This window comes from Meriones unguiculatus, chromosome 4 (genome assembly GCF_030254825.1).
Source record: "Meriones unguiculatus strain TT.TT164.6M chromosome 4, Bangor_MerUng_6.1, whole genome shotgun sequence".
Classification (NCBI taxonomy): Eukaryota; Metazoa; Chordata; class Mammalia; order Rodentia; family Muridae; genus Meriones; species Meriones unguiculatus.
The window spans coordinates 68,911,221-68,931,752 of record NC_083352.1 but is presented as its reverse complement, the minus strand read 5'-3'; the positions used below and the strand labels follow the sequence as shown (position 1 = coordinate 68,931,752).

Here is a 20,532-nt window from a genome sequence, read left to right as displayed (position 1 = left end):
GATGGTCTGGTGACCTCTGCTATCGTATGGCCAGGCTACATCTGGCTCCCACCTTTCTAGATCCTTATCTTAAGCATTGTCTCCATGAATAGAACCCATCTTTATGAAAGAAGTTATATGTACTTTGAAAAAGAGTTTCAATGTAATCATGTCTTAAGCTTTGTTGGATTGAGTTAACTGCTGCCAGGAAGCTATTTTCCAAAATTGTGTTGTGCCTAACTATGGTTAAGATAAGCTTTCCAGTGTCAGACTCCAGAAGTTTGAACCAACTGGCTACTGAGTCGTTGAACCAGATTTTTTTTCTTGCCCCACATGGATTGTTACTTTTTTGCTGGCCCTGCTGTTTGCAGAGAACCCCACAACTAGGAAAGTTCAGTTGGTGGATCTTTAAAGGCAGGGTGGTGATGGATCTCCTGAAGGAAAATGGGGTCACGGCAGGTCTCTGTCAGAATTTCTCACACATAAGTACCCTTTATCTAGGCTCCTGAGAAAGGCCTCAGGATATTGTTTCCCTTTTCAAAAGTTTATTTATTTATCTATTACCTACAGTGTGTGATACTGTCCCAACACTTACTTTTTCACTTATATGTAAGTGTGATGTATATGTGTATATGGAGGTGAGACTGAGATTATATGTTTTCTTCCATTTCTCCCCACCTTGTATCTACTTGGCATTTACATGGGTGATGGCAATATGAACCCTAGGCCGTATCCTTGATGGTAAGTGCTTCAACCACTAATGTATCTCTTCAGCACCTACTTTAAAGGCTTTTATTCTGCCTGTTGCACTAGTTGACACTCCTGAAGCCAGAGAAAAGCTCCAGGTCCTTGTAGACACTGTCAGCATGCACAGCAAGACTGTGATTATACTGAATACTGAACAGCAGCGCTGATACTTCATGGGAGTAGCATGCACTTGTTGAACCCTGGGGAGATTCCAGATCCTAGTTATAAATCCCAGTCTTGTTGGATCACTTTCTGCCTATGTTCCAAATTCTAGTGGAAAATTTACATGCCCTGCCATCAGACTTCTTGCAAGGGTCTGAAAGCAGACCTAGTGGCCACATATTCATCTTGATATTATTTGCATTCTTTAAGCCTGTCAAGTCAGAGCACATGAATAAACAAGTCAGGCAAAACAGATAGGCAAGAAGATTCAGCAGACTTCTGGGCTCCGTGGAAAGCCAGTCTTCCAGGGCCCAGGAAGACTAGCCAGGATGGATGGAGCCCCATTTGTGTGTGCTCCACCTCACACAGCAACCAGATGTCTCCCAAACACTCTTCTCTGGGGTTTCATGTCTGGTCTTACAGTATACCCTTTGGAGTGCAGACCTTAAACACTGTTGGGCATCCCACTGCAGAAGCGCCAACAGCAGAGCCTGGGCTCCTAGATTACTGATCATAGCTGCAACATCTCCTTTACTAGTTTCGGCTTGTCTTCACAGCACTTGACATGACACTATATATGTAGTGACATATTTGTCTCTTGCTCATCTTTCTGATTAGAATGAAACAAAGGTCTTTGTTTCATTTGTGAGCCCTCAATCCTGAATGCTTCGTACAGTACTCAACACACAGCCCTAGACAAACATTTGTTAAATGAACGGACTCCATTCTCTAGCTATTTGACTCAAACTCAGCAATATCCAACAAGTATTTGAGACTCAGTTCTGCAAGTGGCACTTAGCTAGGTGCTAGGGACTTAGCATAGAGTTTTAAAAATCTGTAAAAGTCAGATCTGAAATTCTATTTTTTTTTTTTTGGGTAAATATTAATTCCAAGAAGGAACAAGAACACCAAGAGCTCTAGAAATGTTCTTTCCTGGGTGGTAGTTACACAAGAGCATAGCTGAAACTACAGTTAAGACCTGCACATTTTGTAAATATATTTTTATTCATCTTTGTAAAGTTCATACATGCATACAATTATATTGGGACATATTCACTCCCCATTTCTCTCCCCAATTCCTTCCATGTTGATCCCCTCTCATCTTGTCCTCTTTTTTATTTTTAAATAGTCCACATATTCCTATTTGTGTGCTGCTCAAACATATTCATGGGTATGGGGCAACCCACCAGGGTGTGGTTGACCCATCAGGGCCCACATTAGACTGACTCTTCCCCCAGAAAAACAAAAAACAAAACAAAAAAACCATCACCCATTAGTAGCTCCGCAGTCAGGGGTGGGGACTTGCAAGCCCATCGGTCCTGGCATGTTGGCTAGCTTGATTTTGTGTAGGTAAACATAGGTGCTGGGGGTTTGTTCATGAGTGCTGTAGTCCTATGATGGCCAGAAAACACTGACTGTTTCAGTCTGGCTCCCTCCTACCCCGGCTCTTAAAATCTTTTGACCTCCTCTTCTAGCTTTGTATTTTAAGTTGAACCCCAGTAAGTTCGTTTGTTTTACATTCCTGACTTGTCACGTCAGTACATCTTTCTCGTGTGGCAAGCAAGCAAACTAACTGGAGGTGTGCACAACCTTCAGTGAGACTAGCATACCCCAGGAAGAGGAAGAAGGTAGGAAGCATCTTGCCTTCCTGACACGGGAAACTTCCCAGAGACCACAGGCCTCCTCCCACTTTCTGAGATCGCCTTTTCTATGGTGAGGACCACTGGCTCCCAGCATACGTTCTCCACGGAACCTGACGCCGGATGTTGAAGACAAGTGCGCTGAGACGAGGCGCAAACACGTCACAACTTAGTTCTGCGGTCCGGGCTGTTCTGCAACAGCCAGGAGCATACAACGGAAGATGGACACTCCATCCACGAGCGTCTGAAGAGAGAACTGCTCCAGGTACAAGAGGGCCACCCGAAGTCACAGAGTCTTGGAAAATTCCCACCCGGTGCAACCGCAACGCGCAGGCGCAACAGAACGCCGCCTGCGCAGGCGCACGGCGGCCGAGGACGGGCCCGGGCGCGCGCCATGGAACAGCGGTTAGCTGAGTTCCGGGAGGCCCGCAAACGGGCCGGGCTGGTGGGCCAGCCCTCCACGTCGAGGCTGGGCGAGCAGATCTCAGATGCGAAGGCGGAGTCAGAGGCGGCGACCCCAAAGCCACCTCCAGGCTGGCTGAGACGCTTCCTGAAGAGGAAAGCAAGCCCGGCCCTTGTGCGGGCCAACCAGGCTCAGGTGAGGAGAGAGACCGGACCTTGAAGCTCGGCCACCGAGCGCGGGCCACGCCCCGCTCCGCACAAGCCACACCCACGATTTCTGGAGCTCAAAGCCCTTCCCTGTCCTGCGGGCTCTCTCCTCGCCTGTCCAGTGGCTGGGCACCGCATTTCCTCAGTGTGTGTCAGCACGTGACAAGTGGCCCTGACATTTTTCTTCCCAGACACAATCCTATGCAGCAACCCGTTGCAAAGAGAAAGCGAAGGTCTGGGGACCTTGAAGAAAGAAGCATCTCCACGCTTGAGTTGTGCACTGCGAGTTACTAGCAGAGAGTCCACATGGCTTTAAGGACACAGCCGCAGTCCACTGCTAGTGGAGGGTAAAAGGTCTAATTAGTCATTGATCAAAAGTGGCAGTAATTAAGGCCTCACTATATTCACACCTTGAGTAGAGGTACCAGTACCGCAGGTAGCTTGTGTTTTAGAAATGGGATTTGGAGGGGGAACCTCAAACCTTAAGAGGGTTTGAGACCATGACCATCCTATCGTGACTACAACTCATTTCTGAAGCTGAGCAGGGTCGGGCATGTGGGAAATGGGGTTTGGCTACAAAACGTTCTGAAGTGTGGCCACTCTGTGGTGGTGTACAGAGGCTTCCACGCCACTCTCGGAATACAGACAGTATTCAAGTTCAGTTGATCAAAGAAAAGTTGGGCTAGTATGATAGCTCTTTGTGTCTTTATGTAGTCGTCACTCAGGACTATCCTGGCCCGGGGATTTGTCAATGAGATTGGAAAGCCTGGGTGGAACTATGAAACACTCCCAGGGGGAAATCTCCCTGGGTTGGTTTCTGTTACTGTGGTAAACACCATAATTAAAAGCCGCTTTGGGAGGAAAGGGGTTATTTTAGCTTATAGGATATAGACTTGCCTATAGGCAATCTCATTTCTCAGTTGAGGTTTTTTTCTTCCCAGAAGGCTCTAGTTTGGGTCAAGTTGACAAGGAATGAACGGTACACTATGCTTTTCAGCAGCCACAAGACCTTCGTTTCTTGTAAGCGTAATAAATACATAACATATGGCTGGGTCAGGGAACTGTAAGAAGTCAGCTGAGAGCAGCCTTACTGGTCTGAGAAGTTGGCACACCCAAACCCTGCTGCTCAGTACCTGAGGGTACAGGAGCATGAGCCATGTAGGGTCAGGAACGGGGAGAGCCTGGCTTCATCAGACCCAGAAACTGCTTTTCTGGATAAGCTGCCTTTTGAAACTTTAGTGTGGCAGATAAGTCAGTTTGTTCAACCTCTGGGCTGCAGGGTGAAAGATAAAGTCAGTTTGCTTTTTTTCTTTTCTGTTTCTTTTTTTGTCAAACTCTGGGCTCCAGTGTATGTTATGGGGTTGGGCTGCTTTCTAGAATTTTCCTTAGTGGCAGGTGTTTTGAAGTCTTTGGCCTGTTTTAAGGCCCTGGTTTTAGGGTGAGGGATTTCCTTTAGTAGTAAAGGCCTGTAATCCTAGCTACTTAGGAGGCTGTGGCAGGGTATTACAAATTCAAGGCCTGACTTTCACCCTATCTCAAAATTAAAAGGAAAAAGAAAAAAAAAAAGTTGAAGAGCTGGAGTGTAGCTCAGTGGCAGAGTGCTTCTCTTATGTACATGAAGTACCAGGTTTGACCTCCAGCACCAGGATAATGGATACATGAATACAGGACTATAAATCAGTGGTAAAGTACTTTACGGACATGTTCAGTGCCCTAGGTTCCATCATCAGGACCACCTCCCCAAAATAAAGTGGTAGAGTAGTGGTGCATGCTAGTAATCATAGCACTTAGGAGTCTGAGGCTGGCAGATTGTGAATGTGAAGGTGCTCTGGGTTACATAAGCAAGACTTCATGTCAGAAACAAAGACCCCACTCTACTTCAAAATCACATTTTACCAGAACAGCTTATCTTGCTCACATTAAAATCATCTCCTTTAAGTTGATCTATTACTGCATGAAGGGTCCCTGCAGGTATTAGGGCAAGCAAGGAACCTTGAAGAGATGAGAATGAAAACTTCCTTCAGGTTGACTTCATTTACTTGGATCATACTTCAGGGAGTCTGATGCCAGGTGGTTTATTGTATTTATATTTAAACACAATAGAATTTGGGAAAAGGTTTTCAGAAAACAATCTTTTCAATTCCAGGTGTATAATAAAGCTTCAGATGTGACTACATAGAAACACCTTTGCAAAGTACATGTGACCTTGAAGATGGGTTCTGTAGCTTAAGGGTCTAGGATCTGGTATGGTCTCTGATTGAGACCGCATAGAGGTCAGCAGTGTACAAAGTACATGTGACATCTCCCCTAAGAATGGGAGCAAAGGATAAAGTCTAGAATAATTATTCTGGGTGAGGTCTGGCTCTACAGATAGCAAAATATTACCAACTTATTAACAATATCCACTCTTAGTTTTCTGGATTGAAAGCAGGTATTTTATTTCCTCCATGGAGAAGATCCGTCTGCGAGTTTACATTTCTGGTTTTCCTAGTGCCCCTAACAACTGCACAGTTTCTAGTTTAAGGAATTTTCTTTTAATTAGGAAGAAGGTATAGTTGCTCAGTTTTGACTTCACATTCTCTCTACAGTATTCAAGTTTCCCACTTACTTGAAGGGAAAGGTAAGGAGGGTGAAGCCTCCTTTTCCTTCAGTGCAGTTTGCACAACTTAGTTGTCTTTGGGTAACTGTTGTGGATTAGGCATCAGCAAACAGAGGCTTGAGAATACATCTCCCCTCCTCTCTTCCCCTCCTTTCCCCTGTTCCAGTTTAAAAACTATGTCTAACCTCACGAAGTGCTTTTGACTGTATATTTCATCTCCAAAGGAATATAAAATCACCGAATTGAGCCCAGAGATGCTCAACCCAAGAGAAAGCTTCCTTTATAAAAACCCAGAAATTGATGAGAGGCAACACTGGGATGGGACTGGCATTAATCACCCCACCTTTCTTAAGAGACTTGGCTTTAGGTCTATTTTTCCTATTACTCTTCCTGGGTTTGCCTTGGTATAAAAATTCTTATTAATAAAAGTTATTTTTTCTAAGTTGCAATCCAACTCTTCCTAGTTATTGTAATGTATACTGGGCCCATTGGAGATTTCTTTAGCCATCTATTTTGTAGTACTTTCTTTTTAGTATTCTTTGATAAATTTTATGTTACTCATCTCCCTCTGCCCAAAGTTTTCTTGAAGGAAAGTAGTTTCCCCAGTTCTGCTTGTACCTGTTTAATCCCTTGGAATTTAATCCCAGAATCTTTGGCCTTATAGGTAGTTCAGTCCTGGGGGTTCATTCTCCATTCTGGTTTGCAACTCCCAGCCTTTCAGCCTTGCTCAAAGGGCCCCCTCCTCCTCCTCCTCTTTCTTTTTACCTCACAGAGTGCTGGGATTACTGGTGTTTACCACCATGCCTGGCTCAAATGTGCTGTTTGGAGAACCTGAGTTCAGAATCTGAGTTCCCCCACATAAAAAGCCAAGCTTGGTGCATCAAAACTTAGCAATGAGGTGATAGACAGGAGGAACTTCAGCTAGGTTATCATAATTGGTGATATCCAGGTTCAGTGAGAGATCCTGTATCAAAAATAAATGTGGAAATCAATTGAAATGAAGCATGCAGTATCATCATGCTTTCTATATGTCTCGCAGCCTCTGCTTATGTTTCTGTCTCTCTCTGGAAAGGCCTCTCAGGTAGGAAGCCATTTGCTAGTGGAGGCATGGAAATATGTTCTCTAAGCCATATCTATGAGCAATATACAACCATAAATGCCTATGCACATGGCTGTTGTCAGAGCTGCAAATTGAATCAGCACTAGATACAATTCTCAGAGAAATTTCCATACATGCCTCCATGTTTGTTCTCCTTGACAGTTTGTTTACCGTGAACTTTGCTCATCTTTCAACCCTTTACCCTACCATTCCCCCTAGAGCACCTATTTAAATAAAAAAAAGGGCAGGAAATCTTTAGGCTTTTGTTTTTTTGAGATGCAAGTCATGACTCATTCATGGCTGTACAGTCAACCTAGGCTCTTGTTCCCTTTAAAAGTTGTTAAATAATTTGGAATCAAGAGAGCTTTTCCAGGCGGGCAGTGCTGACTTTGTTTCCATTGCTCCCATGTTCTGGACCACAGGATAAAACCCATTTCTTGCTATGTGTCAGAAAGAGACTCTTAAACACTTAGAAAATAGTAGAGAAGAGGCAAAGCTCTGAAAGCCACCCATACGCCAGGGAATTCCCTTAGCATCTGACACTGGGTATAGATTTTAACGTGCAGGCAATGGGATTTTATTGAAGTTGTGTGAGCTGCAAGGTGAAGGTGATGTAGAGAACTCATCAATCAGTTATACACAGGCTGGCTTGGAGACTGGAGAGAAATAAGAGGGAAGGAGTCTAGTTAGGAGGTGCTTCCCAGGCCTGGGTATAGTGATGAGAATCTGGGTACAATGGGAGTTGGGTGAGGGGGTAATGGCCAATGACCATAGCTTGGTAAATTTTTTTTTTTTTTCCCATAAAGCATTTGAAAGGGGTTTTCATTTCCTGTTTTGGGGATGGACTCCATTTTGGAATTGAGTTACTCTGGATATTTTAGCTATCTAATCAAATCATCAAATATGTGTTCACTGTGTAGGAGACAGGTATTGCACCTGCTGCATTATCAGCTACTGGTCAGGTTCTGTTGGGGACACAAATTAGGTTTTGTTAGCAGCTGACTAATCTGAAGAAATGGCTTCCATGAATGCAGCCCATCTCAACGGTGCCAAGTTTTTGTGGGGTCACATCTTGCTGTGTGCTGATCAGTGTTGATTTGTTTGGACCAGGAAAGCTAAGCTCTCTGCCAGTGATTGTTTTAGAGAGGAAGGCAAGCAAATAGAAAACAGTCACTCAACAACCTTCCTAGAGCAGTAAGTCCTCCCTTTTCCAATTGATTTGAATCCTCTCAGCTCCACTGACCTCCCATTCTTACTTCTGTTTGCTTCTATGTCCTAGGAAGCAGGCCAGCAGCCCCCTCAGAGCACAGCGGTTCCTCTGCCTTCTTCCTGCTGCCAGTCTTTCCTGACCAACATCACCTTCTTGAAGGTTCTCCTCTGGTTGGTCCTGTTGGGTCTGTTTGTGGAACTGGAATTTGGCCTGGCTTATTTTGTCCTGTCCATGTTCTATTGGATGTATGTAGGGACCCGGGGTCCCGAGGAGAAGAAAGAAGGGGAGAAGAGCGCCTACTCTGTGTTCAACCCTGGCTGTGAAGCCATCCAGGGCACCCTGACTGCAGAGCAGCTGGAGCGTGAGTTACAGCTCAGGCCCCCGGAGGGAGGTAGGACCATTCCTAGCTGGTCCTCCTAGTCTTGAGCATGGACTCTACAGGACAAAGGACAGCTTGCAGGATTGCCACATTCTCCATTTTCCCCCTGATATGCTGCAGTTTCATCTTCGAACTTCTCTTTGATTTGGGCGAAATTTTCTAAAGGGCTCTCAGTGGGGCTGGTGCAGTTTATAAAGTCATATAAGAAGGAGGCTGGTGTGTCTCATTATTGGAGAATGGTGATAGTGGCACACTAAAGATGCATTGTGAGGTTCTCTGGTTTACCCAGTGTTTGGTGGATAAGTAGGCACATCAGGGCTCTGTGTTACACATGAATACTCTTTTAAAATAGTTTAATATTTACATAACTAAGTTCCAGGCCAGCCAGGGAGACTGGTCTCTCTTTCTCTTTAAATGTTTTAAGTGTTTTGCCCAAATGTATACAGATGTACCATGCGTGTTCCCAGTACCCTCAGAAGTCAGAAGAGAGCATCAGATCCTCTGTTATGAGTTATGGTGGTTGTGACCCACCATGTGGATGCTGGGTTCTGAAACCTCAGTCCTCTGCAAGAGCAACAAGTGCTCTTAATCATTGAGTCATCTCTCGAGCTTTTCAAAAAATGTACAGAATTATTTTTCCAAAAGGTTCAAGTTGCAGGTTTTAGGAAGTTTTGTTTTTGTCTTGCTGCTTCTTTTTGTTCATCAATGCTATTGAAATATAAAATGTCTTTAAGATACTTTCTTTCCATAAACAGGTCCTTACACACTACTCATCCCCATCTTTCATTTTCCTGCTACCCTCAAACTCACAGAGACCTGCCTGTGATGGCATTTGGGTATGCCATCAAAGCCTGGCTCAAAAGCAGCCCTTTATATGGTGCTGAGGTCTGAACTCAAGTCCTCATTCTTGTGCAGGACATTACCCCTGAGCCATGTTCCCTGCTCAAATAATCATTTAAGTTGTGAATTTTATATATTACTTTCCTCTCAAATCCATAAGAAAGATACCCCAAATATCCCTTAGCAGATACTCAGAACCTTGGATGGAACTGATCACTGCATAAATCTTTTTTCCTATGCACATGTATCTATAATGTTAAATTAACAATATAGGCACTGCAAGTGATTCACAATAGCTGGCAATCAAGTAGACCAGTTATAACAGTATACTGTAATGAATATTATTTAAAACTTATTAATATTTAAATTTAGCATGTTTTATTTGTTGACCACATAAATAACAGAAACCATAGGAAGCAAAAGAGAGACTACTGTACTATATATAGTGCTGGTCATTTGTTTGTTTTTGAGCTGATCTCAGATAGCCCAGGTTAGCCTCAAACTCACTGCATTGCTAAGGCTGGTCTTAAGTGTCCAGTCTTCCTGCTCCACCTTCCAAGTGCTGACATTACTGGTGTGAGCCACCACTCCTATATTAGGTGTTCTGAAAAGTAGTCTGTTAGGTCCACAGCTCAATTGGTAGATTGCTTGTTTAGTGTATCAGCTGCTTTCATGTTGCTATGATGAAACACCATGACCAAAATTAACCTAGAGAAGAAAGAGTTTATTTTGGTTTATGGTTCCAGAGGGAGAGTTCACCATGTTAGGTGAGGCATGATGGTATACAGCCAGAGCAGGAAGCACAGAGATCCCATCTCAACCCCATACACAGAAAGCACAGAGCATAAAGTTGGGTAAGGCTACAAACTCTCAAAGCTCACCCCCAGTGATGTATGTCCTCTAGCAAGGTTCCCATTCTAAAAGTTCTATTACCTCGCCAAACAGTTTCACCAGCTGGGGACCAAATGTTTACAGAAGCCTATGGGGACCATTCTCACTCAAACCACCAAACCTAGCATGTTTCAGGCCACAAACTTGATTTCTAGGACCACGTATAACTAGGCACTGGTGATGCATGCCAGAACTTGTGAGGTAGAGTCAGGAGGATTAGAAGTTTAAGGTCATCCTCAGATATATAGAGAGTTTGAGGGCAGCCTAGGACACATGAGGGACTGTCCAAGAAAGAAAGAAAACAAAGAAAGGAAGGAAAGTAGGCAGGACACAGGCAGGCAGGCATACAGAAATTGTGTATGTGAGGGGCTGGAGTGATGTCTCAGTGGGTAAGAGCATTTGCTGTACAAACATGAGAATTTTACATTGAACCCCAGTACCTACATATAAAGCTGAATGATCCCTGTGCTGAGGGTTTGGGACGCAGAGACAGGAGGGGTTGCTGGCAGTTACTCCAAGTTCAGTGAGATACTCTCAGGAATATAGCATAGAATGATAGAGAGGACACCTGATGACATCTGGCCTCCGCATGTCTGTGCATGGGCATGCACACTTACATGCACACTTACATGCATATACTACACACATATGCACATGCACACGTGAACATGCATTTTTAAAGAAGAAAGGAATGAAGAAGGAAAGAAAAATGTGAAAAGGAAAGAAAAAATTGACCCTTTCAGACAATTCCTCTAGTCCTATTAAATGTGGGTTCTGGGACCCCACCCACACCCCTGAACAGCTGCCTCCCCCTCTCCCTGGCTTGAGTGCTTCAGTGCAATACAGCTCCCAGCATCAACTTGGAAGGGTTAATTAGAAAGCTGACTCAGTGATGGTAACATCTAAGCAAAGAAAGATGGGTATGGTTTTTGAAGGGGGCAACAGGTTTGTCATTTTCCAGCTGTTCATCTGGAACTCCAGAGTGAAGAAATGCAACAGCACAGCACAGAAAACTTTAAAACAAGGAGACTCCCGGGAACTATAACCAAAGGCACTTTACTTCCCAAGTTTTTCATTTTGGAACATTCTGAAAATACAAAAAGAACAAATTTGAGTGTTACATTTGTGTGCATGTATCTCAGGAATCAAGAGGTTTGTAGATTGCTTGTGAATAGACCTAATGCTTTTTAAGCTCAAACATGAGAGCGTCTTATTAACATACTGCTCTGGGCTTGTTTTTCCTTTTCTCTTTTTGTGTGTTTATATATTTATATCATGTAGCATCATAATGTATCCTGTATATTTTTCAGTGTTCTACATATTCTTTAATCTTTTTTTATTTTAGTAATTAAAATTTTTTTATTATTATTCACTTTGTATCCCAGCTATAGCGCCCACCCCTGTCTCCTCCCAATCCCACCCACCCTCCCTCCCCTTCTCCTATGCTCCTATACTCTTTTATCTTAAAAAAAAAACAACAAAACTTTATATTGGTTCTTTATTTATTTTACATCACGCACTCCAATCCCATTCATCTCTTCTTCCCCTCATACCTGCCTTCCATCCTTGCAACCTCCCTCCCAACAGAGAAAACAGAATCTCATTGTGGTAGCTGAAGTATGTCACAGTGTATATACCCTTTTGTCCTTCTTTGTTTGCAAATGTTCATTGCAGTCACTCATTGGTCTGGTATGAGGCCTCTGGCTTCTGCTATTCTGTCAATACTGGATCATCACTGGTACTCCTCTTGGATATCTTGCTGTTGCCCTGTGTCAAGAAGATCCTGTAGTTTTGGATCTGTAGGATCTGTAGGACTGGACCCTTCATGCACTCCAGCAGCTCATCAACGGGGTAGGGGCAGGCCAATTCAAAGCCCTGTATCTCATGACCCTTGGGTCAGCTCTCCTGCCTGCTATAGGTGACAAGGGACAAAGGAAGGGAGGAGGGCATCTCTCCCTTGTCTGAGCCATTGCCCGGCAGACAAAAGGCAGAGCAAACCCTTGGGGCTGGATCACCTGCAACCCCCACATCCAGGTCCAATTCTATTGTGCTGCCTAGGTGAGGTACAGAGCCCATGGTGAGGTCTCCACAATAGACCTGTGGTGGGCCACCTCTCCCATGCTTGTATCCTCAGCGCCTGCTCACCCACAACTGCAATGTGTGGGCCTACCAGAGTATTTCAGGTGGGTTGGGGTGGGGTCAGCTCTCCTGCTTTCATGCTCCCAGGGCCATCTCTCCTGTGATGCCCAGGTGAGGGCTAGGGCCAGTTCTGCACAGCCCTTTGACATCAACATGTCCCCAGCTGGCAGCCCAGACCAGGGTAATAGCAGGCTCCTGCTCCTGCAGGGCCAAAGATCCAGACATGGCCCCTAGTGGCAGCACAGGCTCAGACTCCACCATGGTTCCAGGTGGCATCACCAGCTACTCATGTCAGCCTGTTTCTTACTACCCTTAAGTTTCTAGTTTTGCCTCTTCATTGTGCTCTTCCTTCTGTTTCTCTTTCTCTTCCATATCTCCACCACTTTCTTCTTTTAGTGGTGCCAGTGTCTCTGAGTGTCTGGAGTTGTTGTAGGAGTGGTCTCAGTAGTGCTATGCCCAGCTTGTGCATTAGGGCCTGGACAGGGGTCATCTCTGGCATGGTCTTTCCCCCACCCACACCACCAGGCATGCATGGCACCAGATTGGTGGTCATCTCAGGCTAGCTTTCTGTCTGGGCCACATGGCGCAGATCATGGGCTCACTCCTCACCTGGCCCACTGAGAGGCTGCTTGATGGGGTAGTCTGTCTCCACTTCACTCTTGCCTGGAGCTAGCAGTCTCTAGCTTGCTCCCCAACCCGGGAGCCTGTCCCAAGTTGCTAGACTGCTGGTCATCTCAGGCTAGCTCCCTGTTCAGGATTCCTGGTGCTGGACTGCTGGCCATCTCAGGCTCACTTTTTTTTTTTCCAGGAAATATTAGCCTACTAATCATTCAGATGTTCATAGGTCAGAACACTTTCTCTTTTCTGCCACCTACTGGCACACATTTGACACAATATGTGCTTATGAAGTTTTATGTAGGGGAATTCATGGTTTGACACTCTCCAAGGCTGGGGTGGGGAGTACACTGTCATTTCCACCCTTTCCTATCTATCTCCTTATAGAGTACCCGGCTTTCCCAGGCTGGCACTGGGCTCCAAGGCTCCCCAGTGAGCAATGAGGAGCTGTGGTCTCCAGGCAACTCCCAGGCAGATGGGGAAGGCAGCTCAGAATAAGACAGGTGCAATGCAGTGCTTAATGTCTAAGGGAGGCCAGAGAAGAAAGGAACATCACCTGCAGAGTCTGGAAGACTTCCCAGAGGCAGGGACATTGTACTAAATTTGTAGGGGGACCAGATACTGCCAGAAAAGTGTGGGAGCGAGGAGGTGACACTTTGGGTCTATGTAAATCACCAAGAGATTGACATACCCGAGAAAAATACAGTTTTTGTATCTACAAACACTCCCACAGATTCAGGTTCAGGTACAGTTGTGGAAGAAGAGTGGAATGATTCTAAGAGTTAGAGGATCAAGGAGTTTGTTATGAGGTTTTGTCTCCTAGTAACATCAGACACTACACCCATGAAGTTTCACTAACATGACTGTTGATATGAGAGCTGAACAAGGATGACCCCAGTGAATATGCCAAACTGAAACCTACACAAATAACTACAGAGGACAGGTGAAAAAAAGAGAGATGGTCTTCCCCAGGGAAGAACACACCAAACAGTCATCCCTGAAAAATATGCAAGTAACATATGGACAGAAAAGATTATATTCAAGAATATACCTGTATATTCAAGAATATACCTATGCCTGTGTTATACCCAGTTCGCGAGCCCCCAAAAGATCTCCAGGACTTCGTTGCAAAACACATGAGGGTCTTTTTATTGTTAATTACAAGCTGCAACTTGGGCCTACACAGCCCCCACCGCCGAAGTGGTGGGAGCTGAGCGCGCTGCGCCCAGGTTAGTGGGGTGATTTAAAGATTCTGGTCCATCCCAGCATGCCCAAGGCAGGGGCAATTCCTGCCTGGCAAGCATCTATTGGTCAAGGTGCTACATTTTGAATCGATTGGCTATAGGAAGGTTTCCAGACTATTAATGACCAGGTGTCCCTCCCTAGGGGGAGGGTCCAGTTTCCTAGCAACTATCTCTAGTGGGTGGGGAAAGAACACAGCGAGGCGGTCCTTCCCCTCAGGGCATTACTAGCTATACCGTGCCTACTCTACATAGTCTTAACAATCTCTGCTTATCTTTTGGTCTCTCACCTGTATGCATACAATAGAAGTTATTGAAAAAAGGGGCCATGAATTTGAAGGAGAATGGGAAGGGTATATGAGAGGGTTTGGAGAGAATAATGGGAAACAATATGATATATATATATATATATATATATATATATATATTCATTATATATACATGTAGTATCTCAAAACTTTAAAAGAAATTAAAATAAATGTCATCTGGGCTGGATGTGATGATGTATGTTTTTAATGCCAGCACTAGGGAGTCAGAGACAGGCAGATATCTGTGAGTTTGAGGCTAGGCTGTTCTATATAGTAGGTTCCAGGGCAGCCAGGAATGCACAGCCAAACAATGTCTCAAACAAACAAATCACCTAGGGCCAGTGAGGTGAGATGGCTCAAAAGGCAAAACACTTGCTAGTGATCCTGACAATCTGGGTTACAATCCTGAGGCCCATATGTTAGAATGAGAGAAAGGACACATGCATTTGTTCTCTGACTCTTCGTACACAGACTGTGGAACATGTCCTCACCCCATACACATAAAATAAATGAAGGGGCCCCAGCACAGAAATATACTGCCCACAGACCTGTGCCATGTGTAAAGCAGGTTCCCATCCAATAGGTGGAAAACTAAAGTAATATTTGGGTGACCTCTTCTGGCAAGTGGGTCTTCATGCATTTGTCCTGAGGAAATGAGGACATTCATGGTAGGCTGGCATACCTATCTTTTGTCCTCTTTGTCAAATGTCATTGGTCACTTTTTAATGATTCCTATTTGTCCTCTAACCTGAAAGAACCTTGCTGCTTTCACTTGCTTCCTTCCTGTCATCTGGAGTGAGAAAACTAAGATAAAGCAAATGAGTATGCATGTATTCACATGCCATAGTTAGGTCTGGAGAGAGTCCATAGTTATAGCAACGTTCCATTTTTTTAAATAGATGGGAGTAACCCTGGCAATCATTTTGTTAGGCTTCCTAGTCTTTGTACACACACACACACACACACACACACACACACACACACACACACAATTCTTCTGCATGGAAAACAGTAAAAGGCAGGTGGTATTGTTGTACCCAGATCACAAGACTAAAATATCACAGGGAGCTGAATCCGATGCAAATGAGGGTTTATTGGTTACAAGCTCGAGCTTAGGCTATAGAAACCTCTCTGTTAAAGCAGGAGGGCACGACCCTAGGGGAACAGAGTTTTTAAAGGGGGAGGGGAAACGCAAGTAGGGACTCCAAACTTTGGGTAGGAGGGTCTACTTTAGGCACCAAGACCATAAAATGGTTCTGGCCCAGCTGTCTGGAGAGTGCTTGATCATGAGTAATGCCTGGAATGTGCTGATTAACTGTTGCTAGGGAAGAACAATTAGCACACTCTGTGGTCACAAGTTAGGGGCCATCTGGGTGGGTTGTCAGGAAATGGTATCTCTTAAGTGTGTAGGAAGGAATGTGGTCAAGCCTGAATATTCCCTGCAGTGGGCTGGACATGTTTTAATTAACCTGGTCTTTTGTCTTTTGTCTCAGTCTTTTTACTGAGGACTTCAATCATACTGCCCTAATTTTAAACTTTTAAAAATTTAAACTCTAATTTTAAACTTTGGACCTTTCATTTCCCCGCTTTTAAGAGGATACTGTCTCGGGGAGGAGGACCTCCTCCATCAGTGGACTTGGAAAGGGGTAGGGAGGAGATGTGGGAGGGAGGGTGGGTGGGATTGGTAGGTAATGAGGGAGCGGGCTACAACTGGGATACAAAGTTAATAAACTGTAACTAATATTAAAAAATAAAAATTAATTAAAAAATAAAATTAAAACAAAAAGAGGATACTGTCTCGAATCCTCAAGATGTGTCCCAATCATTGGCTGGGGGTTGGGGTGGGGACTATCAATATAATATTTTAGCCTGCCAGGTGGGATTGGGATCAAAGGTCTCTTTTTCTGTATCTACCTCAGTGTTGACCATGGGGCCACTGACATCAAGGGCTAGGAAGGCTGAAATGGCCAGTTGTTCCACCTGGAGGGGCAGGGAACAATCTGGATGGCTATCAGCAAATCCATCAGCTTACGTAGGTGATTTCCAGATGGGCTCCATTAGGTGAAAACCTTTTGAACTGGATACAGACTAGGAACAGAATTATTACTTAAACAGAAAAATCATAGATTGGTGTCACTTTAATTAATGGCTAATCTTTGGTCCTGTGATCATAGCACCATTAGTTGAATGATCCCCACCCTTTGCTTAACATACTTCAAGAATTTGTTAATAATACAAGAACCAAAGGTCAATAGGAGCAATAGGATAACTAGAGGCCCCACTAATGTAGAAATGAGGGTAGTCAGCCATGGGGAGGAATCAAAGACAGCATGATACCAGCTTTTGGAATGTTCCTCTTCTTTTTGCCTGTGCTCCAAGCTTTCTCTTACCTTAGCCAGGGACTTTTTAATAACTCCAGAGTGGTTAGCACAAAAGCAGCATTCCTTTCCCAATGCTATACAAAGCCGTCCTTGTTGCAGAAATAGTAGATCTAATCCCCTCCTGTTCTGCAACACAACTTTAGCCAAGGAGTCTATGTTTTGTTCTAAGTGATAGACTGGCCTTTTCAGGCATTGAATATCTGTATCTATATCTTCTCTGAGACTGTTAAAATTTCTTTCTTGCGCTGCATACCTGCTCCTGCCAGGCTGGCCCCCCAAATTAAGGCTAAGGTCAAAGAAACAGGTTCCCTTTTTTGTCTTATAAGGTTCTCTTCTGTTTCCTTTGTTAAGGTTTTTAGCCATATTTCTTTGGGGTAGTAGGATATGTGGGGGGCCAGCAGAACTAGAATATAAAATTGGGGTAAATATATCGATCACTTCGTACATGCAAGGGATGGCTCCAGTAGAGCATGCCAACAAGCCTGTTCGGGGTGTATACTCCATTTAGAGTGGGTTATGGGTTCAGTTTTGTTACATAAATGTTGGTGAGATGGCAGGGCTGTCCGTTTACATGTCCCCTGTCCGTAATTGCCTGAAGGGTTATTGTTGGCCCCTGTGGGATTGTCTGCAAGCTGAATGCTTCTCTGAGATGCTGTAGGCCACCCTTAGAGCAATGCCTTCATAAAAGGCTTAGGGTTGTAACATAACGAGCAGGAGGTGGTGAGGTCAGAGTTGGAGGCATTTAGGACCTAGAAAGTACTAACCACCATTGACCATAAGGGGTCTGTATCTTCTTTTAAGTACGAAGGGGTGGAGCTGGAAAGAGTAGGTATTGTCTTAGGTTTTGGAGTTGGCTTGGGTGCCAGGATCTGATTAGGGGCTCTGGGCCTGTTTACCTTAGGATGGAATTCCAAATCAGATGAGAGTTGTGGTTTATTTGCCAGGATCTAATTAGGACCTAGAGCAACAGGGGGGTCTGGTATAGGGGCTGCCTCAAAAAGCCTTACTGTAAAGAGAACCCCTGGATCCTTTTCTATTGGGGCATGTATTCTGAGTCCCCAAGTTTTTCCTGTTTTCCAATCTTGCTTCTTACCTTCTGCAGTAAAGGCTAATCGAAGGGGGATACAGTAGTCCTTCCAAGTCCCATCATTTATTTGGCAGCTAAGGCTAGTAGCATCACATTTTAGCCAGATATAGGGATCTGTGTCTTTTATCCAAGAATCCTCACCTGTTGTCTCGCATCCCCATTCTTTACAGTAAAAGTCATAATTTCTGTCATCTGTCCCTGCCCTATGGGGGCAGACATAGACGTCTGCCTTTCTTAGGTAGCTAATAACAGCCCGGGTGATAAGATCTCTGCAGTCAAATACAAGGCCAGGGAACCAAGTGCCAAGTGGAGCAAAGCAGGATGTAGACTTTGACTTCTCCATGGATTCCCCTAATAACTGCCCAAGTTAGGTTTCTATGCTGGTGAGGGTTAGAAGTCCCCAGCATTAAACCTAGCTGGCATGATATACATACAGTTAGTGCTCCCATCATGAACGTGATAATTTTAGCTAGAGTGGTGAAGATCCTTTTCCATTTTGGGGCAGAAGGAGTCAGGCAGTCTTCATGGGTTGAGAATGGATTGTCTGGCCTTGCATGCAAATAATGAATTCAAGTAGCAATCCCGTCAATCTTAATGGCAGTCAGAGTGGTCAGTACAAAGATGTATGGCCCTTTCCATCTGTGTTCTAATGTGCCTTGTCGGAACCACTTCACATAGACCCAGTCTCTAGGCTGGAACTTGTGGGGTTCTGGAACCGGGCCTGCCTCATAGAGAGCACACAGTTTAGGCCAAACATGTTTATGAGCGCATTGGGATCAAGTCATCGTCATCTATTTCAGTAATGGCATCAGATTTAAGATTAGGGGCTGGCCCAGATGCCCCTCAGTGGAGGAATGGATGCACAAATTGTGGTATATCTACACAATGGAATATTACTCAGCAATAAAAAACAAGGAAATCATGAAATTTGCTGGTAAATGGTGGGATCTGGAAAAGATCATCCTGAGTGAGCTATCCCAGAAGCAGAAAGATGCACACGGTATATACTCACTCATATAGACATATAATATAGGATAAACCTACTAAAATCTGTACACCTAAAGAAACTAATTAAGAGGGAGGACTCTTGCTAAAATGCTCAATTCCTATCCAGAAAGGCAAAGAGGCTGGACATCAGGAGAAGGAGAAAAGAGGGCACAAGTCAGGAGCCTGACACAGAGGACCTCTGAAAAGCTCTGCCCTGCAGACTATCAAAGTAGATGCTGAGACTTATGGGCAACCTTTGGGCAGAGGGCAGGGAATCTTAGGAAAGAAGTGGGAAACAGTAAGATCTGGAGAGGACAGGAACTCCACAAGGAGAGCAATAGAACCAAAAAATCTGAGCACAGGGGTCTTTGCTGAGACTGCTATTCCAACCAAGGACTATGCATGGACTAAGACCCCCGCACAGATGTAGCCCATGGCAGTTCAGTATCCAAGTGGGTTCCATTGCAATAGGAACAGGTACTGTCTCTGACATGAACTGATTGGCCTGCTCTTTAATTATCTCCCCCTGAGGGGGAAGCAGCATTACCAGGCCACAGAAGAAGACAACACAGCCACTCCTGATGAGACTAATTGAGTAGGACCAGAAGGAAGGAAAAGAAGGTCTCCCCTAACAGTGGACTTGGGGAGGGACATGCATGTAGAGGGTGGAGGAAGGGAGGGATTGGGACAGGAGGAGGGAGGGAACCACGGGGGGATACAAAGTGAATAAAGTAATTAATAAAGAATAAAAAAAGATTAGGGGCTGGCATTCTGTACATGATTTCAAAAGGTAGTCAGTCCTAATTGATAGAGAGAATTTCTGACTCTATACAGGGCAAAGGGTAGGAGCATCACCCAGTCACCACCAGTCTCCCAGGTCAATTTAGTTAAGATCATTCTCTCTACCTGTCCTGAACTTTGGGGTCTGTAAGCACAATGTAATTTTCAATCTTCCCTGATATATTTGGCTACACTCTGACTTACCTTTAACACAAAAGCCGGTCTATTATCTGACCCTATCTTATGAGGAAAGTCATACCTGGGTAAAATGTCTTCCAATAATTTCTTAGCTACCACCTGTGTGGTCTTGTCCTTGGTGGGGAAGGCCTCTGTCCATCCTGAGAAGGTGTCCACAAACACTAATAGATATTTGTATCCATACCTTCCAGGCTTAATTTCTGTGAAATCAAGTTCCCAGTAAGCTCCAGGTCTCTTATCTCAAAGGCATGATCCTGGGTGTTGTGGATTGTTGGTGGTGTTGGTCAACTGACAAGCCTTGCAATTGGTCACAGTGTCATCAATAGTCTTATGCATGTCTTTAAAAATCACTCTAGATTGTCTCACTGCACCAACCATTCTTTTTGCCCCCATAAGAGTGACTCTATGAATTTGCCTGAGAACAACTCTGGCTAAGGAATTGGGCAAGACTAGCTTACCATCTTTTGAATACCACCAACCATTCAAATATTGGCTCATGGGCTGATTTCTGGCCCATTTTATTTCCTCTTCAGTATAATAAGGCTCCTCTGGCAAGTTTGGGTTGGGTGGCTCCAGCAAAATAGCTGCCAAGATGGTGGCTGTTGTCTTTTGCAATGCAACTTCTTGGTTGTCTTATCAGC

The 20,532-nt window shown here is 44.5% G+C and overlaps 1 protein-coding gene across 1 annotated transcript; it reads left to right on the top strand.

Moving 5' to 3' along the window:
- Positions 1–2,438: 2,438 nt before the first annotated feature.
- Positions 2,439–9,193, top strand: Saysd1 (SAYSVFN motif domain containing 1). Its single transcript, XM_021643015.2, has 2 exons — positions 2,439–3,126; positions 8,115–9,193. The coding sequence occupies exons 1-2, from the start codon at positions 2,923–2,925 to the stop codon at positions 8,463–8,465; spliced, it is 555 nt and encodes a 184-aa protein (XP_021498690.1). The 5' UTR covers positions 2,439–2,922; the 3' UTR covers positions 8,466–9,193.
- The last annotated feature ends 11,339 nt before the right edge of the window (positions 9,194–20,532 follow it).

Bases quoted from the DNA above. Each gene is read 5' to 3' on its own strand.
- Saysd1 (XM_021643015.2), top strand. From the start codon at position 2,923: ATGGAACAGCGGTTAGCTGAGTTCCGGGAGGCCCGCAAACGGGCCGGG. The intron at 3,127-8,114 runs GTGAGGAGAGAG...TCTATGTCCTAG, and splicing joins TGCGGGCCAACCAGGCTCAG to GAAGCAGGCCAGCAGCCCCC.